General features: G+C 47.3%; 1 protein-coding gene across 2 annotated transcripts in view; it reads right to left on the bottom strand.

Annotated features, from left to right (window-relative positions):
• Positions 1 to 6,194: 6,194 nt before the first annotated feature.
• DOCK1 (dedicator of cytokinesis 1) overlaps positions 6,195 to 27,891 on the bottom strand; it is a 555,400-nt gene continuing 533,703 nt past the window's right edge. For both annotated transcript variants that reach the window (XM_005566736.4, XM_005566737.4), the window contains exons 48-52: positions 24,845 to 24,990; positions 18,988 to 19,186; positions 14,384 to 14,537; positions 11,152 to 11,303; positions 6,195 to 7,376 (exon numbers count right to left, since the gene is read on the bottom strand). In XM_005566736.4, the coding sequence (XP_005566793.1) occupies positions 7,281 to 7,376; positions 11,152 to 11,303; positions 14,384 to 14,537; positions 18,988 to 19,186; positions 24,845 to 24,990 (747 nt within the window). In that variant the 3' untranslated portion in view covers positions 6,195 to 7,280. The remainder of the gene's footprint in view (positions 7,377 to 11,151; positions 11,304 to 14,383; positions 14,538 to 18,987; positions 19,187 to 24,844; positions 24,991 to 27,891) is intronic.

The following is a 27,891-nucleotide window of genomic DNA, read 5'->3' as shown; positions in this document are numbered from 1 at the left end:
GGAAGGAACCAACTCCAGACACACAGTGGGGGGTGAGGAGACCCTGTGGCCACACCTTCTACTTCCTCCAGCCAACTGCAGGGGGAGCACTCCCTCCCAGCTGGCCCTCACCTAAGGAAGGTTGGTCATCTCTTCCTCCTCCTGCCTTTGTCATGAAACCCAAGCTCTTCTAACTCACGGCCTGCCCTGGCCAAGCTCCCTGCCCACAGTGCCATCCACTGGCTCTTCCCCCTACTCTCCTTCACCTCCTGCTTCTGTTTTGCAGATATTCCCAGGTCGGTCCTAGCCCAAGCAAGGTCTGTGTGCCTGCTGACTCTTTCTCCACACCGTACCCTGGATTCTCACCGAGCTCGCAGGTCTCTGCCGAAGTCTCCCGGCCTCAGGGAGGACCCCCAGCAGGGGAGATGAGCCCGCCCTTTGGATGGCTACCCTTTCTCACCCCTTCCAGTTCTAACGGCCATGTGGAATGGCCTTACTTGGTTACTCGAATATTGCCTGTCCTCTCCCTGAGGAACTTTGGAGACGTTGTTTGTCCTGCCCACCTCTGTACCAAGTCTGAACCGGGCTGGGCTTGGCAGGGACTCTGTAAACATTTAGTATAGACAAGAAAACACTGCCCTTACTGTGGCCTGCCCAACGCCCCTGAGATGGGGACCCATTTTTCCCTCCTTTGGGTTCCATGTGGAGCCTTGATTGTTCTAGAAGCACAGAGGTGGCTACCTCCTGTTAGGAGTCTCTGCCTCCTGTTAGGGTGGCAATGTGCCTGTAAACTGTTTTTGCAAAATCCAGTATATAGGCATGGCCAGAAGGCTTTGTCAGAGAAGCAAGTGAAAATGATATCATTATTCCCTGGGGAAAAAAGTATTTCTAGCCTGGAAAAGGAATGGCGTTCTGCACAAGTACAATATGGGTCATTCCCGCCCCCCTCCCCAGAGTAAGTTGGAAGTAAGTTGCCTGCCTGGTACCGCACTATCCCCAATGGCTCAGGGTTCTTTCTTTTTAAATGATGACATCCTCCTACATAGCCACAGTACAACCAACAAAGTAAAGAAATGAACACTGATAGATCACCGTCGTCCAATCCTCAAAGGTTTGCCAATTGTCCCAATACATCCAATGTAGAGAACATCCAGTTCCAAATTACAAGTTGCATTTACTTGTCGTATCTCTTTAGTCCACTGTAGTAAGGACTAGGTCATTCATGGCCTTGACCCTTTCCAAGATTATAGGCCATTCAAAAAAAAAAAAAAAAAAAAGCTTTATTAAGATATAATTCAATAATCATAAACTTCACCCCTTTAAAGGTACAATTCATGGTGTTTAGTTTTGTCATATAGTTGGGCACTATCACCATAATCTAATTTTAGACCGTTTTGATCATCCTAAGGAAAAAACCTGTACCCGTTGGCAGTTATTCCTCCCAGCACCTGACCACCACTAATCTACCTCCTAGCTCTGTGGGTTTGCTTCTTCTGGACATTTCATGTAAATGGAATCATATATGAAGGGTCAGTGGTTTCATAGACTGCCTCCCAGTTTAAGTCTGGCTGATGTTTTCTTGTGATTTCATTCTGATTATGCATCTTTGGTAGGAATATTGCAGAGCTGATGTGTTCCCAGAGCATTCGTACTGTGGTGGTGGGGGGAGCACGTAATTTTAATTTGTCCCCATACTGATGATGTTCTCTTTTATTTCTTGATTAAGGTGGTATCTGCCAGCCTTTTCCACTATGAAATTGTTTTTCCCTTTGTAATTAATAAGTGTTTTGTGGGAAGACACTTTGAAACTATGTAGGTATCCTGTTCTTCATTAAATATTCAATTTTTTTGTTGATTTATATCAGCATGGAATTACAGAAAAGTCCTACTTCATTCAATGGCTTTAAAATTTGTTACTATCATCATTGATTTTGATGCTCAAATTGTCCCAGATGTGGGCCATCCCATAGAAGCCAATTCAAGTGGGCTCCAATGTCTTTTTGAAGTGTGGCCCTTATTTCTTGAACACTTCCTTGTATTCTGGTACAAAATGTTCTAGGCTGTCTTGTATTCCCAGACCAGAGTCAGCCATTTCTTAAAGAAGCCTTGGTTTGTTTGATTGGAGAATGGTATTTAGAAGCCAAAGAAGAGATGGAATTAAGCACTTCCCCAAAGTGAAAAGAAACATTCATTAGTAAGCAACAGCTTAAACCTGGGTGCCAAAGGTGAACAAAGTGACGGGACAGGAAGGAGATGAGGAGATAGTGCTCTGGGGCTAGACAAAGGCATGGAGCCCTTCCTAGTGGCGGGAGGGCAGCATGGTCACTGGAGTTTGCATAGCAAGTTCCGGAGTCCTACATTGCAGACAAAGCACATCAAAAAATGGAAAGGCCAGCACAGCTGCATGGGAGGCCTGGTGAGGCTGGCTCAGGACCAGCTCCCAAGCCACCTGCTGGGGGCCGGGGGAACAAGGACAGGTTCACCCAAGAGCTCAGCATGAGAGGCTGCAACACAGGGAAGCCGCAGAGCGTGACCAAGGCGGACTGAGATGAAGAATAGGTCATGGTGGCAAGCTCACGATGGTTTACCAGGAAAAAGAAATTCTGTTTGGAATTTAAATAGGGAAACCCTGAGCATGCAAAGTAGCTTCCTACAGATGAAACAGCCCTGGAAAATGAAGGACGACCCAAGGGGGATGGAAGGAGGGAGGGGGAGAAGGAAAGAGAGAGAGGAGAGAGAATGCCCAGCCAGTTGCAGTGAACCAGCGCGCCAGGCCCGTGAAGGAAGCCATCTTGGACGTTCCAGCCTCAAGACACCATGACAAGGTGGCAGCAGATATTATCACGTGACCCAGAGACACTCATGACTGGAGAGGCTAAGTGGCTTGCTTGGGGGTCTCTAGATTCTTGGATTCTACTCCAGGTATCCCTACAGTCACCTGTTTCTGCCAAATACCACCTTATGAGAGGAGGTTTGCTATGGTCTACCCTTTGTCAGAGCGTGTGTGTGTGTGTGTGTGTGTGTGTGTGTGTGTGTACAGAGAGAGAGAGAGAGATTTAAGGAATTGGCTCAGCCATTGTAGGGGCTGACAAGTCCAAAATTTGTAGGGCAGGCCAGCAGGCTAGGAAGTCAGGCAGGAGTTGATGCCGCAGTCTTGAGGCAGAATTCCTTCGTCTCCAGGAAACTCTAGTTTTTGCTCTTAAGGCCTCTTCAACTCATTGGATGAGGCTGACCCACATTATCAAGGGTCACCTCCTTTATGTAAGGTCAACTGATTATAGATGTAAACCACATCTACAAAATACCTTCATAGCAAGACTTACAGTTGCTTTGATTAACTGGCTACTGCTGTCCGGCCAGGTGGACACTTAAGACCACATCAGAACTCTTTTGTCCAGGGCTGAAACTAACCCAGGAGTTTTGCCATGCATCAGACATCCAGGGAGTCCTCACTTCCCTCTCCAGCTAGCGACACTGCACTCAGGCCACTGTACAACCTGGAGGAGCAGAGGTTTCCTCATGTGCGTGGGAGACAAACAGGGCAGGACAATTCTAGCTTATTTGGGTACAAAGGCTTATTGGCCTACAGGTTCCCTATTTTTTTGAGCCATCATCAATGAAACAGTAGATGTTTAAATAATTCTGAAAAGGCAGATTGCCAAAAAGTGTGGTGGCAGAAGTTCCCAGACTTTAAAAAGTGAGTAAAATATTAAAAAGTAATTAGAGATAGAATTAAAAAGCAAAAACGAAAATCCATTAAACTAACAAAGAGTTCCGTGGACATGAAACAAAGCGCAATACCATAAAAGAATCCAGAGCAGAAGATAACGAAATCTGTAAGAAATTTAAATGATCAAATCTTTGCATGAAAGAATAATCTTAAAATTGATTAAAAAATAATTTCTTTAAATACTAGGAAGCAATCTTTAAGCACCAAGTGTGGTTTTCAAGTAAGAAAAAGACTTTTCCATTTATAAAATACAGTTTATATACTAACTACTTTGAATAAAGATTTGATTGAAGCACATATGAAACTAGGTAGTTAAAAGTAAAGATGGATTTTTAATAGTCCAGAAAGCTTTTGGAAGGCAGGAGAATAAAACCAAAATGTAACTGCATGTGTGAGAGCAAAATTTGGCTTTGAGCATCCTGGAAACCAAAGCAAAAGTAGAACCTAAGAAGCTCACCATTCAAGCTTTAGGGCATGCGTTTGCAAAAAGGCAGTATCACCCCCTGAAAACTAGTACTTGGGAAACAAACAAACATTTTTTAATGTAAAAAAGCATATGTATACATAAAGTAGATAATAGATATGCAGTATATAGTCTAAGTGATATACAGTATGGCTGTACCATTAAAATTTCATCATGAGAGTGATGGAGGGAAAAAATGTCTAAAAAGGCTCCTTGAAAGGTAATTGTGAAACAAACAAACAAACAAAAAACCGGTTAAGAAATAGGGTTTCTGCATCCAAGGGATGTGTCCCTCCATGTACAGAGGCAAACCTTCCCCTGGAGCCACTTTCCAGAAGGAATGCATGTAGCAGGCACTGTGCGTGGAGGCCGGTTTGCCTCTGATTACTGTGTTGCAGCCCATCCATTGATTGACAAGCTGAGGAAATGCTGCATCTGCATGAAGCGTTTGAGAAGTTTCCTCATTGGTGAATATATTAGCATATTTGTAATTCATATTAATAAATAGGAAATTTCTGCAACATTTTGGCTGTCTTTACTTTTCTTTCTCTAACTATTCTGCGTTCTCAAAAAAACCTCCCAGCTCTAGAGATCCCTGAGGCATATAAGGTCCTTGGGGGGCTGTGGGGTGGGGATTCCAGTCAGGGTTGTGCAGTGCGAGGGTTAACCCAGTAGATGGGGGAAGAGCAGGAGCCCACACACCATTCCACAAGAAAACCATCATTTATCATAGGGCCAGGCACTATTCTGTGTTTTTATTTTTTTATAAATACAATTATATTTTATACATTTTATAATTTTTATTTTTTATAAATACAATTATATTTATAAAGGTAAAATTTATATTTTTTTATTTTTATAGATAGACACGGAGATGGAGTCTCACTCTTGTCACTCAGGCTGGAGTGCAATGGCACAATCTCAGCTACTGCAACCTCTGCCTTTCAGGTTCAAGCAATTCTCCTGCCTCAGCCTACCGGATTGTAGGTGCTTTCCACCGTGCCGGGCTAATTTTTGTATTTTTAGTAGAGATGGGGTTTCACCATTTTGGCCAGGCTGGTCTCAAACTCCTGACCTCAGGTGATCCACCTGCCTCAGCCTCCCAAAGTGCTGGGATTACAGGTGTGAGCCACCGTGCCCGGCCTATTCTTTCCGTTTCTGGTGGCCGCTTATACAATGTGGGGCATGGACTGCCCAAAAACAATCTGTCCCCAGGCTGGGCTCTCCGTGGTCACCTACATGGGTGTGCCCATTTGACAATTTCTAGGGTTGTGGATAATATTCGGTTTCTCACACACTCGACAGAAGATGAGTATTTATCTTGGTGCCACAGTTGAAACAGTACAGATTCGTGAAGACAAAAATCCCACATTCAAGAGAAAAATCCTACGGTTTCTCGGGGGCGGAACGGATATTTACAAGCATGAATACGCTGGGGACAGTACCTGAGTGGGAGAAGAGCCTCCCAGCTTCCTGGGCTCCACAGCGGCCTCCTCCTAGGCCAGGTTAGATGGGCAGACGGGCACATCCTTATGGCTTCCAGCCCTTATGGCTTCCACATGTCTGGCAGGAGCAGAGGTGAGAGCCCTGTCCATTGAGAAGAGGACCTTCTGCCTTCCTTGTTTCCTGCCACTCCAGATCCAGCCAGGTAGGCCCTGGAGAAAGCTCTCCATGTCCAGGCCTCTACAGCTAAATCACACACCCACTAACCAAAGCCCTCTCTTAAATTAGCAGCTGAAAAGAGACCCACGCGATCTGCAGCCCGAGAGCCCTGTGGGTTTGGTGATGGGGAAGCACTCAGCTGGGGCTCGGCTCAGCTCCTGTCTATCAGGACATACAGCCATGCACGGGACATGGGCACTTCCCATCCGGGCTCCAGATCAGACATATTAAAAACAACGTTTGAGGAAGAGGTACATATACTAATGTGTGTCACCAAGCACTTTAACAAAGCAGAATAGAAACAGCAGCGTCTGTATTTTACAATCAAGGATACAAACATAATATGTCAGACACCATGAGTGTTTTAAAATAACATTTTATTTTTCATTGTCAATGATTAACTTTTGAGTCTATTAGAAGAGTATCATGATTATAGTGAATAAAAAAATATAGATGAGAGAATACAAATATTAGGTTATACAAAGTTAGTTTTTTAAAAATCATTGTCCACCAAAATTTTCAGGACTTTGGAGTTCTGAAAAAAAAATTTAGTGTGTGTGTGTGTGTGTGTGTGTGTGTTTGTTTAACACTTGCGGCAGTTAAAAATTAAGAACACATATGGAGAATCATTTGTGGACGCCTATTATAATAAACAGAAGGACCACAAAAATTAAAACAAGTTCTAAGAACCGTCATATATACAAATTTCTGTACAGAATGAGGACAAAAACCGTTCCCCCAATTAAAACCAGCTCTTGTGGTACACACATTCTTTTTCAGAAAAGAACGAAAATTTACCTTCCTCTATGCACTTGTTTTTCCATTTGATTCAGTATTTTTAATGCTGTTTCCACCCCATAAATTAGTAACTGTTCAGTAGCTGAGAAATATCCTATTTTAAATTATGCCAGGGGAAATCAGGAGCTTCCCTGGAGGGGCTGAACTTCATTGTCTGATGCAGGCGGGAGACACACCTCAACCAACGAAGTCACACCACCAGCCGGAACAAGGAGGGGCTGGATAAAACATCCCATGGCAGTGAGGAGGATTCCTGTACATCGTCACTACACTGCTTCCCAAGAGTGAAGGCCTAGCCTCTCCTACTTGGCTGAGCTCAGGGCAACTGAGCTCTTTGCAAATGCAAGTCATTTGGCACAAAAAGAGAGAATGTTTGGGCAAGACTCAGATTCTCTCAGAGGCCCCCAACTCTGATAACCACAATGGCACATCCCGGGCCCATACCCACCTCCCTGACCCACCTTGCTCCATGACACTAAAGGCCACTCACTCCATGGTGAGAACTGAACTCCTCTGATGGAAAAGCAATTGCACGAAATGTTAACATCGCAGGCCCAATGAGGTAAACAGCAGACTCAGGGGACACGGAAGGAGAGGACATGGAGATGGGGGAGGGGCAGCGCACTCTTTCCAGACAGCCTTGCGACGTCACTGCACGATCCCGGAGTCCACCGATGTCTGCTTGCGAGTTGTCTTTGGAGGGGGAGGAGGCGGAGTTTTGCTGGGCAGTGGAGGTGGCAGATGCTAGAAAACATGAGGATGGGGAAGACGTTACATTACTGATGTCCTGACGGAAAAGAAGCCGTCTCCAGGTGGGGTCTGACCTGGCACAGCCTCTCAGCCAGAACCATCCTCTCCACGTGAGTTGGGCTCCATACTGTCTGACTCGGGGCTGCCAGGTCTGCTAGGCTCAAGACTGGGCTGCTATGGGCCTGGGCCTGGGCCTTTCTGACGCCTCTGAGCACTCTCCTACCATCTGCTCGGTCCCTGAGAGGTACCATTGCCCTTTGCGTGGCCTTTTTAAATTTAGATGCTATCGACCAAGTTATCCATCTACTGTCTAAGGGATAAACAAGTCCTTAGAGGCACTCTCCAGGGGTGAGATGAGAGAACTTCTTTTGCTTTCTGAGCTTCGGGCAAAGGTTAGCAAGCTTTTCCTGGAAAGGGCTAGATAGTAAATATTTCCAGCTTTTCGGCAGGCCACACGGTCTCTGTTGCAGCCACTGAACACCGCTGGTGTGGCCGAAAAGCGGGCATTGACGGTGTGTACAGAAAGGGGTGTGGCTGTGTTCCAAGAAAACTATTCACAGAAACAGGTGGCTGGTTGGCTGGCTTCAGCTCATGGGCATAGGTCACTTGAGATTCACAAAAAATAACATTAATTTCCAATGTGAAGATAATAGCAAACCCCCTGCTGATGGGCCTGGCTGGAGTGTTACGACTGAGGGCAGCTGCACCCTATTGCTTTTAGGACCGTCATGCCCATCACACACACCTGATGTGCAGGAGACGCTCTAGAAATATGGGTCGATCAAATAGGAAAATGGATGAATGAGTGAATACATGAATGAGCGAATACATGAGTCAGTGGATAAATGAAGAAATGAACAGGTGAGTAAACAAAGAAATGAATGAAGAAGTGAACAGACCAGGGTAGGTGCGAGCATGCCACAGGCAGAGGAAGCAGACTGAACGCACAGAACACTATCATCTAACTTAAGGGTAAGGGTGGATTTTTAACAGCCTCTCAGTGTGGGTTTGCATTTAGCTGAATGTGAGAAAAGAGGTTTTCAAGGATAGACAGTGACGTAGTCGAGTCTCTCACTCATCGCCCAGATTTCCTCCTGATTCACAGACAAGTAAATACAAAAATGACCGAGTGCTTAACAGAGAGAGGAGAATACACGTGGGAAAGTAAAACCGTTAAAGACATCCTATGAGTATATGACCTTATATTAAGGAAGGTCAAACAACAAGTCTTTTTAAGGCTGGTTAGAACCGTTAAAAGAGCCATCTCTTTTGAGGTCTGATGAAACTGCTTGTTTACATGTGAAAGCCATACTGATAGGCCAATGAGGAGCAGGTAAGGACCAGACTAACACAGCCTGATACCAACACAGCACTGCAGATGACCTCTGTGCCAAATATGGGCATGTCAAAAGCTTACCACCAACAAGCAAAATGATAGCTCAGATTACTGACGGGAAGAGCTGTTTGGAAAGAAATGACAGCTTAGTGGCAACAACTAGAGACAGAGTTGCCCACAAGCCTGAGGCTGATCAATGAGAGTGACAGGAGGATATTGATCACACCCCCATCATGGCAGACGGATGATCATTATCCCAGAACAGCTTTCAGGGCCTGTGCAAAGGGAGGCACCCCAGGAAATGCAGCCGCTTCCGCCTAATGATGACATACTAACCAGCAGCATGTCACCTGAGCATGCGCTCAGGCTGCAAGTAAATTAACAAGAAACAAAGACGGAAGACACTTGGGTCATCAATCTAATTGAATTCACACCCCCTTTATAAATTGAGACAGAGCTAATCCATGTTATCCCTTACTTAATCAACCATATGTAGCAGCGGTAACCCACAATGGTGTATCCAAGAAATTGAGACAATAAAATGTTACCCCAGAGTTGATGTGTAACAAGACGAGGAAGTGGCTGTAATTCTTAAGTTTAGAATTTTCAGTTTACTAGTGTAGGGAGACTAGGGGGAACATTCCTGCCTTTCCAGTAAAATAAAGAGACAAAAACGTGACCAATTAACGTAGCTGTTAGGGAAACAATACTCCAAGCAACCCAGTATTCTTGCTAGACCCCCCGAACCTCGTTTTGCTCTCACAGTAGTTAGAAATGACCGGGAAAGGTCAGGCTTCCATTTCTGCGGTGCAACAAGCCATCCCAGCCTGCCAGAAAGCGCTCTTCACAGGGGAACCTGGTGCCTCCTCCAGGACCGGTTCCTCATCAAGGCGTCTCTAGGGAGAGGGAGCCTGTTTAAATGGCACTTGGGTCTCGGAAGCGCAATCTGCCTCTTTGATATTAAAGATGACTGCTTGTTAGTTTTCTGATCCAAAGGGAATGATGAAATACATATGATGTACACAAACACCCTCTCTCTTCCACTCCTCTCATAAGGGATGTAATGATCTTGTGGAACACGCCGGGAACAAGTCTCCATAAAAAAAAGGAAAAGAAACAGCATGTGGGATTTATAGTGTTTATTAAAGAAAAAAAAAAACAAACCCATGTCTCACCATGATGAAAAAAACAGAGCCACCCAACAGTCTCCTGTTTTCAACGTTCTACAGGAGTTTTGCAGCCATATAATTACTGAGGCTGGATAGCAAAAAAATATGGCCAGCAGTCCAGATATGAAGAGGGATATTTTACTCTTCAGACCACACTAATTTAATTGTCAAAGGCTGTGAATAACATGGCCCGGGGAGGGCTGAGCCTGGAAGCAGAAGTTCCCGCCGCAGCTGAGTCAGTCACTGGCCCGCCTCCATCCCACTCATGCTGCCCTCCGCACACGCCTGGGCCCCACACGAGAGGATGGGGCTGGGACCCGCAGGGCTGAGTGATGCCCGACAGCATCCTTGAGAACCAGGAGAGGAACGGGGTAGATCTGAAAAGAATGTTTCTAGAACCGTCAACTGGTAACTGAGATGCTTGTTTCAATGGCTTTTTATGACTCCGACTAACATTGCACGGGCAGGCAGGCCCAGGGGCTGTTCGGCAACAGGTACGTCGGGTGGGAAGAATGACTAAAACGGTTGCTGGGAGGTACCAGCTTCAGGGACTCACACCAAAGAAGGGTTCCAGCGGGTTGCTTAGGCTTACAAAGGCCAGTGCTGCCAGAGGAAGCCAGGCTAGCACCCCCGAACTAGCACTGGGGAGGGCGCTCAGGGGTGGGGGCACAGTGACGGTGACTGTGCCCAGGAGCCAAACCTGGCTGTCCTCTGCAGTCTCTGTAAGGTGAGAGCCTGTCAACACCCAGGAGCTCCCAGCACCAAGTGAGGCTGCCTGGAGGAACGTTTGGAGATGAGAATGTTTGGAGATGAGCTTCTCCAGGGCCAAGCAGGTGTACAACAGGTGCCTGCCATACAGGGTGATACTGGCCAACCTCTTTAAAAAGTCAGACCTCTTGATAGAAAAGCTACTTCTCAAAAATCAAAATTTCATTAGAATTGCATTTCCAGTGGAATGATCTCCGTGGTGATAACCGATGACAATCTTGGAATGTCTATCCTCTTCCTCTTCCTCTTTCTGAGGCATGATATCAAAATGTGCTTTTTGATGCAGTTATTGATAATGACACAGAGCCACAGGTCTTACTCACCAGAGTCCTTACTGCTTTGATACCTTTTGCAAAATCAAACCCGGCCCATCATACATGGTTTTCCTCACGTGCTCACTAGTCCAAAGTAAACCTGCTAATATCTGGAATGAGGGACTCGTCCTACTTTGTGGAGGTGAAGTAATGAAAGCCGATGTTTCAGATTGCTGACTTACCCTCTGGTGTGGAGGTGGAGGTGGAGGTGTTGGCGAGCCCAGCAAGTCCTGGTTTTCCATCAAATTCCCGTAATCTGCCACGCTGCCTTTGAGAGGCAGAGGGGGTGGGACGTCGGCCACGTCCGCCCCCGTCATGCCATTCAGCTCCAAGCCTGGAAAACCGGGATTTATTTAAAATCGGCCCGACTTCCCCATGGATCCTAACTGCTCAGGGTTCCCTGTTCCCTCCCAGACAGGCAGGCACGCTTGTCAACAGAGCAGATGAGGGCAGGGAGGGGGTGAACACAAAGGGTGGGACCCTCTCCCAGTGGCAATGTTCTAGAAAGAGAATAGCAAGTATCACATGACAACTAAAACCGGAGCATGAAGCAAGGCATACAGCCACTGTAGAAAGGGTGACGTTCACCACGGCCTCTTCTGTCCTGCCTCGGGCCCCCTCCCTCGGGCCCCCTGCCTTGGTGGAAGTTAAACAGCTGGGTGCCACAGGACTGTCTCCGCTGCTGCTGCTACTGCTTTCAAAGCCCAGCCAGGCCTCTACAGTCACCCCTGCAGTTATCACCTGGAGAGATTTGCTAAGCAAAGTCTAACATGGTGACCAGCCACCCAGCGTCCAATCTCTTTCCATAGAAAAATCCACAGTCGCATGAAATGAACTTATTAGCTGTAGCAGTCACTGTGGCTGTTGCTTTAAATAAGCCAAGGGGAAGTACAATTGATTTTTAAAGTAAACTGGAAAAAATAGTTGTTTTCAAAAGGAGGAATAATCATTAAGACAGGATATTTTCTCAACCCTTGTTGAGACTCTTAAAAATAATTTGTTTTCTTTTATATTAAGGAGAGAAAAATTGACATTTTTACTGATGAGTCTCTTTTGGAGTTTTCCACTAGGATCCGTCTCATGAAAAATCCTTTTTTAGGAAGATGCATCCTAGGAAGGGCACAGTGTCAGCTTAGAGGGCAGCTCTGCCATGGGGCTGAGGGAAATAAGCCTTCGGTGGGTGACTGTCTTCATGATTGCTGCCTATTTGTTTGCTATTATTGTGGTAAGATATATATGATATAAAATTTGCCATTTTAGCCATCTTTTAGGGGACAATTTGGTGGCATTAATCACGTCGGCCATGGTGGACAACCATCACCATGATGTATTTCTGAAACATTTCCATCGCCCCAAATGGAATTCTGTAATCATTAAACAGTAACTTTCCTCCAGCTCCTAGTATCCTCTACTCTACTCTCTTTTTTTTCCCTTTTTTTTTGAGATGGAGTCTCGCTGTGTTGCCCAGGCTGGAGTGCAGTGGTGCGATCTCAGATCACTGCAACCTCCACCTCCCAGGTTCAAGTGATTCTCCTGCCGCAGCCTCCTGATTAGCTGGGAATATAGGTACACACCAACACACCCAGCTAATTTTTGTATTTTCAGTAGAGACGGGGTTTTACCATGTTGACTGGCTGGTCTGGAACTCCTGACCTTAGCTGATCCACCCGCCTTGGACTCCCAAAGTGCTGCGATTACAGGCCTGAGCCACGCCTTTCTGTCTCTGTGAACTTGCCTTAGATCTTTCATTTAGGTGGAGTCATACAATATTTGTCCCTTTGCGACTGATCTATTTCACTTGGCATCATGGTTCTGAGGTTCGTCCGTGCTGCAGCACGTGTCAGACCTTCACTCCTTTCTACGGCTGGGTAATATTCTATTGCACGGACATTTCTTTGGATGTACATTTTGTTAATCTGGCCATCAGTTGATGGACATTTGGCCTGTGTTTGCTTACTGGCTCTTGTGAAAAATACTGCTACGAATATTAAGTATCTGTTTGAGTCCCTGCCTTCAATTCTTTGGAGTACAGGCCTAGGAGCAGGACTGCCGGTTCATATTATGTTTATTCTACATTGAACTTTGGAGGAACCACTAAATTGTTTTCTGCAGCAGCAGTGATGGTGCCTGTTTGCAGTATTAAAATAGATTTTAAACACATTTTTAGAAAGATCATGTAGTAATAGTGTAAGGATGTGAAGATGCACCCTCCAAAGACATATCCAGTGCCCAGAAAGCTCTCCGCCTACTCAATTAAACTCACGCATCCACTCCTGGAGCCAGCCTCCCCACCCACTGACAGTCTCCAAAATCATGACTGCTCCCCTTTCAGCAAGAGGAAAATCAGGAGCAGAGGACAATCACTCACTGCCTTGCAATACCCTCGCCACAGGGCATGGAGCTCTCCTGCCTGGGACCCCTCTCTGTGCCACAGGAAGGAAGCAGAGTGGGCTCCCCAGTTCTGCTGCCATCCTCACCCCCAGCACCTTCTCCCTGCCAAGATTTCTCCTCTCTGCTGGCTCTGAATCCAGTGGTGAAAAGCTGTCTACCACTTAGAGTAAGTTGAGTAGAGTCTTTCCAAAATGCAGACCTCTTAGGGCCACCCAGAACCTCAGAATGTGTCTTATTTGGATTTAGGGTCTTTGCAGATGTCATCAGCGAAGGATCTCAAGGTGAGATCATCCTGGATTTGCAGTGGACCCTGTATCCAATGACTGCCGTCCTTCTAAGAGGAGAGGACACGGAGAAGGAGGCCACGTGAAGACAGGCGCAGAGAGGGGAGTGATGTGGCCACAGCCAAGGAGGGCTAGGGACTGCTGGGAGCCACCAGAAGCTGGAGGGAAGCCTGGGACAGGCTCTCCCTTGGAGCCACCAGAGGGAACCAACTTGGTACCTCCTTGATTTCAGAGTTCTGGCCTCCAAAACCTTCAGAGAACAGATTTCTGCAGTTTGGAGCCACTAGTTTTGTGGCAACTTCTAGGGTAATTTAAACATTGGTCAAAACTAGAAAAATAAGCTGTGCCCCTTAGCTGTTGCCAACTGCCTGGAGGTGCTTCTCCAGTGCACAGTCCTAGACACAAGCAGGCCCACGGCCTCCTGCAGCTCTCTGTCCTGGGATAGGAAGTGGGGCAGTTCCACGTGCCTCACAGGTCCCCTCCACATGGACCTTGGGACAAACCCTGCACTTTCTGCCCCTCCAGTGCTGGAGACCTGGGCTCTGAGTTTTGGCCTGATTTGCAAAAGTCCAGACTCTACAGCCTGTTCCAAGGGACACTCCCAGGAAGCCAGGTGTTTATCTGAACTCCCACCCTCTGCTGCAAAGGGAGGCAGGAAGCGCTTCTAACCTCAGAGCCTTCAGCCAGGGGAAGTCACAGAGCTATAGCACGATACGTATGTGCGGACTCTTCTACTTACTTGACTGCATGCTGAAGCTGAGCTTGGCCCTTGGTGTAACCGGAGGAGGTGTTTGCTGGCAGGACGGTGACGAGGGGGACACTGAGAAGCGCCTTTCGCTTCCAATGACGTTGATCACCTGGCTCTTCGGTCTCTGGGGCCGCAGAGGACTTATCTACATTGAAAGGAGAGAAAGAGCACAGGGTCTGTTATGGGCCGAGCTGCATTTTCACCTAAATTCCTATGTTGAAGTCCTGACCCCCATTACCTTAGAATATGACCTTAACTGGAAATAGGGTCTTTGCAAATGATTAAGCTGAGGTGTGGCCTGTTAGTGGGCAGATTGTAAGACATGAACAGGAAAGGTAGACGGGGGAGGAAACTCTGGAAAATCTCATGCCCCAGAGACCCCCACGAAACACACATGCTAGGTGTGAGCAGAGGGAAGGGGAATACCTAGGCAGGAGGGAGCGCCCTGAAACACCCCATAAGACACCCAGTAATTGCTCCCTCTGCAGCTAACCTGTTACAATGTAGCTGGCTACATGCTGATCAGGAGGGAAACAGGGCAAGGGGTTAATTCCTAAGAGACACACTCGCACAGTATGTACAGATTTGACCGCAATACGACCTTCTTGGGGTGGTGGTAATGAGCAATGCTGCCATTAGGTAGGATTCCTATTGATCACTGAGCCCGAGTGTGCACATCAACTAGCAGCAAGGGAAAGTCCCACAAACCTGGGCGGGAACTAGGCAGGGAAAAGGTGGAGACTTAAGACAGCTGGGAAAATACACGAAGACAAAGGGAGAGGCTTAAGACAGAGGTGGGAGCTTAAATCAGTCCAGTATAAAAACCACAACACAGAACTCCCAGGGGCTGCTCTCCACAGGGTCAGCCTGCTCCTCTCCTGGAGTCTACGCTACTTTTATTTCCTTAATAAGCCTGCTTTACCTACTTTACTAATTTCCCTACTTTACTAATTGGTCTCTTGGCTGAATTCTGTCCTCTAAGACTAAGAATCAAGGACCTGCACACTTCCCAGTAACAGGTCCTAATCCAATAGGACACGTGACCTTATGAAAAAGGGAAGTTTGGACATGGACACGTGTTCCGTGGCAGAATTATTCCCAGGTGTACTCAGCATGCTTTGGTCTCTTTGGTGTGTACCTGAAAGTCTAGGAACTGGCTGAAGGATTTTTGCTATTCCTTTCCTTTGCTGCTTCTCACATCCTAGGTCATTACCGGGCAGGGATTCTTTTTCTCTCCTTTTCAATGCATTTTTTCCTGCTCATCTCTGGCTTTTGGAGGCACTTGACTTTCCCCCACAGAAGCCCTTTCCCTGTTTGTTCCATCAGTAAGTTGTATGTATGTATTTCTTACAGGTTGCTCATCAGGCTTTGGGGAACAGGAGCAGTGACAGAATACTCTGAGGCAGGAGTAATTAGAAAACTTATTAACCCAGCCAAAAAGGAAGGGTCAAGGTTCTCCCCCAAGGAAGGGCAGGCAGGTGAGTGGGCAGCTCCGGCTTGGTGCTAGGTCTGGGGGCCTGGCGGATGGGCTGTGCTGGTTTGGGTGAGCAACAGAGCAGGTAGGCTTCAATGTCTGCCCCAGGAGGAGTCAGCAGAGCCAGGGCCAGTCTGGGGGTTACTGAGGCTGGAAGGAGGAAATGGGAACCAGGCTTGGGAGGAAGATTCAGGCCCTCTGGCAAATGAGTGACAGAGCCAGGCCAACAGGTCTATTTCCAGAACTATACTGTGCTGTCAGGGGAGCCAAGTGCCCAGGAGCTGCACCTCCTCTGAAGAAATGGCCTTGTTCCAGGCAGCAGAACTGCGGTGGGAAGTCGGGAAAGGCTGGGTGAAGTGCTGGGCCCTCTGAAGGCGAATGTGCTGGCAAGAGAGATTTGGGATCTGCTAAGGTGCTTCTCCTGGCTTCCCTGCATCCCAGGGCGGGCACATTCTGATTCAGAGAGGTGAGGAGGCTGGCCTGCTGTGATGCAAATTGCAGCCTGGAGGCTCTGGCTGGAGAGGCTCAGCTAAAGGTCAGGAAATTGTTGATGATGCAAATCAAGTAGGAAACCAAACCCAGCCCCAGGGGTGAGGAGGGAAAACCTTGGCAGAAGCTGGGGTGCAGGGGAGGCCAGCATGGGGGAAGGGCAAGGAGGACACTACAGTAGGGGTAAGCGGGGGTGGGGGGGTGGGGAGGGTGGCTGGTGTTGTCCCCAGGGAATGGGTTGCTACTTCTGCTCCTGTGAACCTCCTCCCCACCTCCCCTGCAGCATGGCTGGTCACAGGCACGCAGTCGCCTGCTGGGAAACTTCAGGTGTCTGACTGTCCTCACAGACCTTGCCGGCACCCGTCCCCTGGAGGAGGTGGCCTCTGTGTAGACAGACAGGTTGCTGGGCTGGACCAAGAATAGGAAGCCTGTCCCCAGTGGGAGGTTCGGATGCCTCGCCTCCTGGTGCTGGAAGGCTCAAGCTGACACTGGGCCAGATGCTGAGAAGCGCCACCAATGTTCTGTGCTCTGACCCTGCTGAGTTCCTGCGGATTTGCTGAGGGTGCTGCGGACAACCGTGGGGAAGCAGCCCTTGTGGTGCTGCCCCTAGCCCTGCTGTTTGCAAGGATCCTAGAAGGATGCTTGGGCCACCACAGGCAGGGACAGAAAATGCACTGTGCTGGCTCTGTGCCTGTCACGTGTGTGCTTGTGTCTTTGGACTTTTCACACAAGTCAGCTGTGATCAATCCTGCCACTTGGCACAACTTCTCTGAGGCCTCCAATTTAGCATCTTAAAACGGAGCTTAAATTAAAATGTATGAAAGACTTGCATAGTGTCTGGCACTAAGTAATATTCAAAAATGCTTCTGTTCATTCCCCTACCCAGCTACGATGTTTTGAGACTTGAGAAATCTACCTGGGGCTTGAGAGAAGGAGACTTCAGCCAACCTCTGGGGTGGTGGGCATCCCAACTTCCGAGAATAGCAGACAGAGCACGCTGTGTGGTCAGGACCCCCTCAATCTGCTGGAGGCTGAGCGTCTGGGTGCTTCGGGCCAGCCTCCAGCCAGTGCCCCCCGAGGCCTGACATCTCGGCCACCCTCACGGGAATTCTCCAGCCCCAATGCAGCCACAGGCCGCAGAGCAGCGCTGGCCTGCTGGACGTCAAGTCATGGCTGGGGGGTTTGCCTTCCACCTCTAGATAGCCAGGTAGCATGTGACTGCTTTCTGAGTGGCATGAAGTATAGATAAAACCAACTTTCTGGGTTTTAAGTTATAAACAAGCAGTGCAGTACGTCTAACCCTCTAATCATAGCCCGCTGGCTGCCCAGGACTGAGACAAGCAAACACCCATCCATTTCCAGGGAGGGCAGCTCCAATCCTGACTTCGCCTTTGAAACTGACAGTCCACGAGAACCCCTTCTTTATTTTTGTTTCCAACTACAGCTAGCACTTTCAGAATCAAGTTCGCTATGGAAGTGGGCTGTGCCTCATCTTTGCAGTCACACTCTGCTACAGCTTGTCTCCTCCAAATCTCATGTTGAAATGTTGGGGGTGCGGCCAGTGGGAGGTGTCTGGGTCATGGGAGCTGACCTCTCATGAAGGGCTTGGTGCTGTCCTTGCAGTAATAGGGGTAATGAGTTGGTTCTCATTCTATCAGTTCACGTGAGACCTAGTTATTTAAAAAAGCCTGGAACACGACCCCCTGCCCATACTCTCTTTCTCACCATGTGACATGTCTGCTCCCCTCCCCTGCCTTCAGCCAAGAATAAAAGCCTCCTGAGGCCTCACCAGAAGCCAAGCAGATGCTAGTGCCATGCTCATACAGTCTGCAGAACCATGAGCCAGATCAACCTCTTTTCTTCATAAATGATGCAGGCTCAGTTATTCCTTGACAGTAACACAAAACAGATGAACACAGACTCCCAATGTGGTGTACTTCTGGGAGGATCAGCTCTCAGGCCCAGCCCCAGGATGAGAGCCGGCTCCTCGGTTTCACCACCCTCACACGCTCACAACTGTGGAACGAACGAGACTCACTAGGACCTGTGTTTAAGGTCGGTTCAGCAACACGGGCCACGTGAAGTCCCTGTAAGTCCTTGTGAAAGACGGCCAGGAGACGGAAAGGTGGAGCAGATGAGACAGAGCAGGTACCCCAGGAGCAGGTGCAGCTGCTGGGGCCTGGTGGGAAGAGGTCTTTGGATTCTAGTTCCGCTGATTTTCACACTTGGGCTATAACTAGCTTAGAGTTCCAGTCAACAAGGGGCGAGGAGAAGGCAGTATCTGACACGCAGGACTGTTTCCTGACAACAAAAGGACTCCTGCTCATCTTCTGGGATGTTAGGACATGTGTAGGAAACAAGTCCAACAGAGCCAGCGCGGCAGAGCCTAGCAGCAGAGCGGCCCTGCCCCAGGCCCTGCGGAAGCTGCACGAATGCTAAGCCCAGCTCTGCGGCTCGGCTGTCCTATTGCCTTGGGACATTCCAGGTTAGGGAAGGAGGACCCCAGGTTTTTGAGTTGCTAATTTATAACAAGTGCAGTCAGAGCCCACTGTCAGCCCTGTTGGCTACAGGTGGGGCAAAGGTAGGTCCCTGAAGCTACCACAGAGCGAGGGAAGATACCCTGTCAGGTTACCGTTTCCGAAAGGATCACAGCCTCCGACTGCTGCACGGAAATGTCGGTGGGTTTAAATTCTTTCTCAAATATCTCTTGATGTTTGCTGTTCCTTTTTTCCTTCTTCTTGTCCTTCTTCTCCTTCTCCAGGTCATCCTTGTCCAGCTTGTCCTGGGACCTGGAGTGCATTTTCTTTGGCAGGAGAGGCTCCAGAGCAAACCTAAAGGAAAGGTCAATGATGTCTTAATAGGAGAGCAATTGCTTTCCACCCCACAGACACGTGTAAAGTCACTCACAATCCATCGAAGACATTTACAAGGAAAGCAATGATTTAAAAGGGAGGCCAAGGGCGACTTCAGATACACAGTCACCAGATGCAAGGACTGTGTTTCAATCCCAACACGGACAACTGTGAAAAAGATAGAACACTTAGCACGACAGGGCAAATGTGAAATCTGACCGGATATTTGATGATGACATTAAGGAATTGTTCATTTACGATGGGAGGATGGTATTTAGGGTATATTTCAAAAGGGGAACCCTTGTCTTTTAGAGATTTATATAGAAATATTCTGTGTATTTTTTAATGGGGAAAAATGGACATCAATGCAAAGAAACATCTGCTACCTTAATCCTGACCAAGGCTCTATGATTACAGATAGACGGTTGTTTCCAGGTGAAAGCACTTTGCATGGCTTGGTCAGAAGCAAGCCAGGGCCAGCTCACAGGTGCTTGGAGATGCCCTGAGGTTTCCAGCTGGCAACTGAGCTGGAGACAGAAGACCTGCATTCTAGCTCTGCCACTTGTGGGTGACTCTTGATGTCCTCACAACCTCTGGCAGCTGTTTCACTTATAAAAGGGTATGAAGACACCACCATCCTTCTGTCTACCCCACAGCTGCTGTCAAAACACCTTCGTGGTTACGCCATGGAGTAAATGAATCTTAGGCTAGTTTCTAAGGCATGTACCAAAAGGTTAGTGTGCACGCACATCCACACACGATTGTGATTTGTCACTCCAACACAAGACTGGCATGTCCATCCTGTTTCTGGTCCTAGAAGTCTTATCAGGAGGTGGAAGAAATTGATCCAATTCTAAGACTGGAGTCTCATCCCTAGAAGCTCCTGCTGTGAAGAGGAGTCAGGAGAGGCGGTTGAACGGATGAAGGCATGGGCCGGCCTGAAAAACCATATAGCATAACTCACATGGAAGGCAGGGCTGTTACTAGGATCTTACATTTTCAAAATATAACCTGCTCTTTGGAGCTCTGAGTCCTCACAGCAACTTCCAAACCTGACTTCCTTGACTGCCTGGAGAAGAAATTGGCTTTTTCAAGGGGAGCATGATTTCAAGAGAAGAAAATTTAGCCAGCCAGTCATATTTTCATCCTAGCTCTAGTTTCTCTTACACGTATTTCTGCATGGGACACTTGGAAGAAAGCCACTGTTCTCATTAAGAAGGCCATTGCAGGGCCGGATGCGGTGGCTCATGCCTGTAATCCCAGCACTTGGGGAGGCTGAGGCGGGTGGATCATTTGAGCTCAGGAGTTCGAGACCAGCCTGACCAACATGACGAGATCCTGTCTCTACAAAACATACAAAAGTTAGCCAGCCATGGGGGTGTGCACCTATAGCTCCACCTACTCAGGAGGCTGAGGTGGTAGGATGGCTTGAGCCTGGGAGGCAGAAATTGCAGTGAACCGAGATTGTGCCATTGCAGAGCCTGAGTCACAGAGTCAGATCCTGTCTCAAAAAAAAAAAAAAAAAAAAAAAAAAGACAGCCATTGCAACAATCTTGCTCCCCAATGATGTGCTCACTGGAAGGCCACTGCAACAATCTTGCTCCCCATTGATGTGCTCACTGGATGGCCATTGCAACAATCTTACTCCCCATTGATGTGCTCACTGTTGATTTCCAGGTTGTGTGTCCCATAGTGGGGAGTCAACTGAACCAGGAAGGGAAGGATCATTTGCAAAACTGCGCTGAAATCCGCTGAAGATGCAGACTGCCCAGAGCAAGAAGCACCACCTACTCTTTGCTTCTCCCATCTAATGTGGCTGTGCAGTAGGATGTGCTGCAGGAATATACACTATGTAAACAGTAATGGTATTAAATCTAAGCACTTCATCAATAGCTGTTAACGTCTCCATAAGACAGATAACAGGATATGATGTGCCTCTGAATGGAAGAACATACAAGTACCTATGAAGTCATCCCTAAATCAAATCTGAATCTGATCAAATCGCTAGATTCAATTACCAATATGCAGGGAATATGGAGAATCGAGACACGAATTAAACAATGCGATAGGGCACGCTATCAGCAAAGTCCTGATGGTGGGGACCACGACAGGATATGCAACCTAGGATTTCCCACAGATAAATTACAAGGGAGAAAAGGGGACTGAAAGAGACCTAAAGAGATAATATCCACCAAGTGCGAGGTGCAAGGTGGGGACCTTCTTTGGATTTTGCTTTAAACAAACTAAAAAAAAGACATGACAATGGAAAATTAACACTAATATATTATTATAATAATATGGAATTCCTGTCAATATTTTTGGTGTGAAATAAACTATATTACTATAGTTTATATAATATAACCTAGTTATGGTTTTAAAAAAGAGTTCATACCTTTTAGAAATTCATATTGAAATAGCTATAGATAAAATGATTGATATTGGAGATCTGCTGGAAAATATGATTGATACAGACTGAAAAAAAAAGATTAGTTAAAACCCAATAATTGTCAAGACTGGCTGTGGGGCATGGGGGCCTCATTATACTATTCAGCCCACTTTGTATATATCGGAAATTTTTCTTTTTTTCTGAGACAGAGTCTCACTCTGTTGCCCAGGCTGAAATGCAGGGTGCAATCACGGCTCACTACAGCCTCAACCTCCCCAGGCTCAGGTGATCCTCCCACCTCAGCCTCCCAAGGAGCTGAGACTACAGGCATGCACCACCACACCCAGCTAATTTTTATATTTTTTGTAGAGATGGGGTTTTGTTACATTGCCCAGGCTGGTCTTCAACTCCAGGGCTCAAGCAATCCACCTGCCTCAGCCTCCCAAAGTGCTGGGATTTTAGGCATGAGCCACTGGACTCAGCTTTGAAATTCTTCTATAATGAAATGTTTAAAAAATAAAAAATGATTGATAAAATATACCAGTATTGACTTAGATCATTAAGGCATTTGGGGACATCTGGACTTTTCGCACTGGATCTATGATACATCCATAACCATTAGGTGTGAAATATTATATCTATTATAAGCAACAACCAAACATTTCATGATTTTATTCTAGGTTTAGCAGAACTTGAGATAATGTAGGTAAGAAAAGGATTAGTAGATGCTGTTTAGCTCAGGGAGAAGACCCTGGTTGTGAAATCCTAATGCTTATACAAAGAACCCAGAGAAAGGCAGGTGGAGTTCTAAATTTTCACATTATGAGAAGCAACTGCCTACAGGATGAACTTTATTCTGCACATAACCTGTGACATTTGAGACCAAAGCCTCATTTTCTCCACATTAGTTAGCTAGCAAAGGGTGGTAACCCCAAGAATGAACACAAATCTGGACTGTAATAAAGATGCCTTCCAGTTAAAGGTTAAACAAATGCCTTCTGGGGAAGAGCTGGCAGCCCGAGTTCACATGTGCAATTCACTGCTCTTTTATCTAAAACCTCCCCATCAATTTCCACCCTAACCCCTATGTTCCTAGAAATATAAAAACCTTTCCCTAACTAGCTTGGGGATTTTCTCGGGGAGAAGTTGAATTAAATTTCTTTAGCAATCTTGCTGTAAGTGACAAGCACACATGATTTAAATACCTCTAAATTGAGAATTTCCATATGGACTTGGCCTTATAAATATCAGATGCTGATAAAAATTACTGTTAAGAAAAAATGTGGGGATAGTTTGCAATTATCCATCGGGCACATCATTCGTTGGCAACAAAGGGCAGTCAGAGTTAAGCCGACCCTTGGGGGTCTCTGGAAGTTTGTGTCTGTGTGTTGAAGGGGCCAGATGCCAGCGGGTTTGATGGGGTGATGGATTGTAAACCAAATGGGATTGGACACACAAACTGTGCAAATCGGCAGTAAAACAATTAGAGGTTCTTCTGTGTTGTTGAAATTGCATGCAACATTTTTTTCTTTTTGTAGAAGAACAAACTTTACATGCTTGCCACTCATAAATACAAAAAATTACCAATATTGCAGTTCTCTTTGCAATAATCTGAGCTAATGCAAGAGCCACAGTGTGTGCTCAATAAATGTTAACTATTGGGTACTCAAGAGCAAAAATGCATCTCCGAAGTGGCCTTGTAGAAAGAAGGTGGCCCATGGGTACTTAGAATAGTCAAAATCATAGTGATAGAAAGTGGACATTGGCCGGGCGTGGTGACTCACAACTGTAATCCCAGCACTTTGGGAGGCCGAGGTGGGCAGATCACGAGGTCGGGAGATCGAGACCATCCTGGCTAACACAGTGAAACCCCGTCTCTACTAAAAATACAAAGAATTAGCCAGGCATGGTGGCAGGTGCCTGTAGTCCCAGGCTACTTGGGAAGCTGAGGCAAAATAATTGCTTGAACCTGGGAGGCGGAGGTCGCTGTGAGCCGAGATTGTGCCAGTGCAGTCAGCCTGGAGAGGGGGACTCCTCTCAAAAAAAAAAAAAAGAAAGTAGACATTGTCAGGGTGTCAGGGGTGGGGGGAAAGGAGAATGCGAAGTTAGTGTTTAATCGGTATGGGGGGTAAAATGTGGGGAATTGTTAAGTGGGTACAGAGTTTCAGTCTGGCAAGATTAAAGAGTTCTGGAGGTGGACGGTGGTGATGGCTGCACAGCAATGTGAACCTACTGAATCCCACCGAACTGTTCACTTTAAAATGGTTATGATCGCTTGAGCCTGGGAAGTGGAGGCTGCAGTGAGCTGTGATTCCACCACTGCACTCCAGCCTGGGTGGCAGAGTGAGAGTCTGCCTCAAAAAAAAATTTTTAAAAAGGATAATATGCCTTTTATTTTCCAGAGGTGTCCTAAAAAGTAGGGACAGATGGTCATTCTCAGAAGCACTCACTTAAACACCATTTCCCTTTAAAAGGTAATAAACCTCACCAGAAACAAAAATAAACAAAAAATTTGCTCTCCAAAAAAATGAAGAAGGGAGGAAAAAAAAAAGAAGGTGGCCCAGCCATCCATCATGAAAGCCTGACTCTGTGACAGTTGGCTTGGCAGAATGGTGTCACGGGTAGACAGTGCAGGTTGTGTCATGCTCAGACCACACCAGCTCCTGCCTGGGCATGACCGTGGAGGTGAACAGGAGATGAAAAGTACAAAGTGCTTGGCCAGCAGGGAATGCACCTTGCTTCTTCCCAGGGGTGTCCAATCTTTTGGCTTCCCTGAGTCACTTTAGAAGAATTGTCTTGGGCCACACATGAAATACACTAACACTAACAATAGCTGATGAGCTATATATATATATATATAAAAAGTCACAAAAACAATCTCATACTGTTTTAAGGGAGTTTATGGATTGGTGTTGGGCCACATTCAAAGCCATCCTGGGCTGCATGTGGGCCGTGGGTTGGACGAGCCTGTTCAAAGCCGTGCTGAAGAGGACTGAACACTCACTGAGGTTCTAAATTAGATGAAACCCTTACCTAAAGTGGTACCCAAAGAGAGGATGTTTTTCTCAACAACTCACAAGACCTCAAAGTAATATTGGTCAGAAAGTCTCGGAGGGTCCCAGTTTCAAAGATAATTTTGATGGACACAAAATCCTCAATTGTAAGGAAATAAACCCAGGGCCCTGGGTGGCTCCTTCCAGATCCCCCAAGCCCTCGCTGCTCAGCCCAGCCGTGCTGTGAGCTTGACTCACCCGTCGGAGCCTGGCCTGGAAGGGGTGCTGTCCGATGAGAGGGAAGAGACAGAGGCCACAGACAGCGGCCGGGATGAGGAAGGCATCGTGAAGGACCGCACCATGGACCGGGGGCGGCTGCCTCTTCTATCGTCCAGACTTGAGGGCTGAGAGCGAGAAAGAGAGAGAGAAGGAGACTTGTTTGATGCCTGTGCCCGCCATGGTCAGACTCCTGAGACAAAGTGATCTTAGCAGTGTGGAATCGAGACCATCATCGTTTAGACTTCTGTAAACAGTACCTGTTCTTGTTCTGAGTGGAAGACAAAAACAATGATTATTTTGGAGTATTTTAAAACCTAACCCAATACTGTGAAAGCATCGGAAGGAACCTTCTTAGCCTTTTAATACTCAATGCAGTTTTCTTCAAAGACCGCAATGTGTCAATACATTCCAAAGCCACAGGAGAATGTGCCGACCAGAAAGTTTAATGTAGAGTAACACCTAGCGAGTGATTAAAGAGTCTTTCGATCTTTAGATGAATTTTGTATATCTCTGCATGTTGATAGACTATACAGGCCATCAAAATGCATGAATCCATAATGACTGACCTCCTGTAGACAAAAATAAGATGCTCCTGCTGCCTAATTAAAAGTATGTTTCCTTTCTGCAAGTGACTGATGCCGTGGAGTAGATGAAACCACCGCTGAAGTTGCTAAAGCTTCTCTCACGTGCTAGGTAGTGAACTAGTGATGCATTGTGCCAAAAAAAAAAAAAAAAAAAAAGATCTCTAGACGGACTTTTCCATCTTCTTCTTGACATATTACTGAAACAAGTGTCCTTGAAATATAGCGTGTGTCAACATCCAATTAGCTAGAAAATTCTAGTGTACCTGTACCCCGAGCCAGATGTTGGCACATCTGGGACTGCAGCTGCTGCACAAGGACTTTCCTTTAACCTGAGGATGTGGAAACTAAATTTCTGTAGGGCACTTCCTCTCTGTGTGGCGTTGACTTCCCCACGCTGCAGCCCCACCCCACCCATCTCATTCAGCCAATCACCTACCGAAGACCTGCTGTAGACCATGGTTCCAGCCCTCTGAGGCCAGAAGCGGTAGATTACAGGTAATATTCATATAACACCACTTCACCATCTGAAAAGTGGGCCTTTCTTAAATATGTGATCCCAAATAAAACAGCATTTGATGTGTAAACTATCTCTTCAATAATAAAAACTTCAAAATCGTAAAAGGGCACGAATTGGCCCCCATTTTCTGCACATTTTCTGTAAAGCAGTGGTCCCCAACTTTTTTGGCACCGGGAACCGGTTTCATGGAAAACAGACAGTTTTTCCACAGACTGGCAGGGGGTGGTTTCAGGATGAAACTGTTCCACCTCAGATCATCAGGCATTAGATTCTCATAAGGAGTGTGCAACCCAGATCCCTCACATGCACAGTTCACAATGGGGTTCATACTCCCACGAGAATCTAATGCCGCCGCTGATCTGACAGGTGGCAGAGCTCAAACAGTAATGTTCCCTCACCCGCCGCGCACCTCCAGCTGTGGGCCCAGTTCCTAACAGGCCACAGACTGGTACCAGTCCATTGCCTGGGGGCTGGGGCCCCCTGCTGCAAAGGGCCAGGTAAGCATTTTAGGTTTGCAGGGCATATGGTCTCTGTGGAAATTACCACACGCCGGCACGACAGCACAAAAGCAGCCACAGACAATACAGAAATGAATGAGCATGGCCCGCCTGCCAACAAAACTTTATTTACACAACCAGGCCGGGGGCCACAGTTTGCTGACCACTGGCTCTGAGTGACGTGCAGCTGGGATTTGCCAGCAGAGAGGAGCTGGTCAGTCTTGGACTGACCAGGCACCAGTGATGGTGCCAGGGGATAGCTCCATGGAGATGTCCATTGTAATTACTCTGCCTTTAGAAGAAACTAAAAGGGAAATGGTTCCTTGGGGATTATCCCCAATTGTGAAAACCTTACCCTATACTTAAATCTCAGAAGGTGACCTCAGGTTTTGGCTGAGATGTGTGAGTATGGATTTCAAGGAATAAAGGAAGGGGGCTGGCAGGAGGATGACTCCCGCCAAGGAAGGACAGAGGGTACTCTCGGGGTCCCATATTTGCAGGGCACTCCCTGGGTGCAACCATGGATTCTACTGGGCGGTCTGCCTCATAATTCCTTCTTGATTGAGCAGAGCCTCTAGAAATCAAGACCTCAGGGCTTTACTTTTGTTCCATCTGATGCCATTAGAGTCTCACCCAGTCCTGGCAGGTGTGACTCCAGGGCCAGACACTGACTGAAAGCAGGGCTGGTGGGTAGGAGTTGGGGATATTGGAACTAGGCTAGAATTGTGGCCCTGGCACTGACAGTGTGACCCTCCATAAAACCCGGAGCCACTCCGAGCCTCAGCTTCCTCCTGAGCACACAGGGAACAGTCCTTCCCGTCCAGAGGGCCAGCGTTAGGACTAAATGAAATGATGCCAGGGACACCCACAGGGCTCGCTACCCTGATGGCTGCTGCTGTCTTCACAGCCTAAGCAAACTCTCATTCCAGTTCTCTGACCGGAGCGACCCCCGGCCCTGCCTAGTGACCCTGAGTTTTACATCGCTGTCTCCCTCCCAGCTGAGTTGTAACGTCCCACCTTGAGCCAGCCACAGGCGTTTACTGCCCAGAATCTTGGATGGGAATGGGCTGGGTTGAGGGGGTCGGCTGAACTTAATCACAGGGACCAGTGCTGTGCGAGCAAGGGGGAGAAGCAGGCACACTTCATCGTGATCTGGAATGTCCCTTTCCAGATGCTATACAAATGCCAGTTACAGCCTGAAATCCCACAGAGGGTGACACATTGTCCCTTGCGGAGGGCAGGCTGGGGAGGAGGGGCTGGGGGCGCGGGCAGGAGATGGGCAGGCCCAGCAGGGAGGGTGCAAGTGTGGTGTTAGAATCTTGGCCGGCCCTCAGAGGCCACAAGACTGAAGGACACAGCTGCACCATCAGCTCTGCGTCTGAAACAGAACCCTGGTCCCTGGCTGTTCTTGTAGGCCATGCCATACTG

Source organism: Macaca fascicularis, chromosome 9 (assembly GCF_037993035.2).
Source record: "Macaca fascicularis isolate 582-1 chromosome 9, T2T-MFA8v1.1".
Classification (NCBI taxonomy): Eukaryota; Metazoa; Chordata; class Mammalia; order Primates; family Cercopithecidae; genus Macaca; species Macaca fascicularis.
The sequence above is the reverse complement of the archived record's forward strand: the minus strand, read 5'-3'. Positions and strand labels throughout refer to the sequence as shown.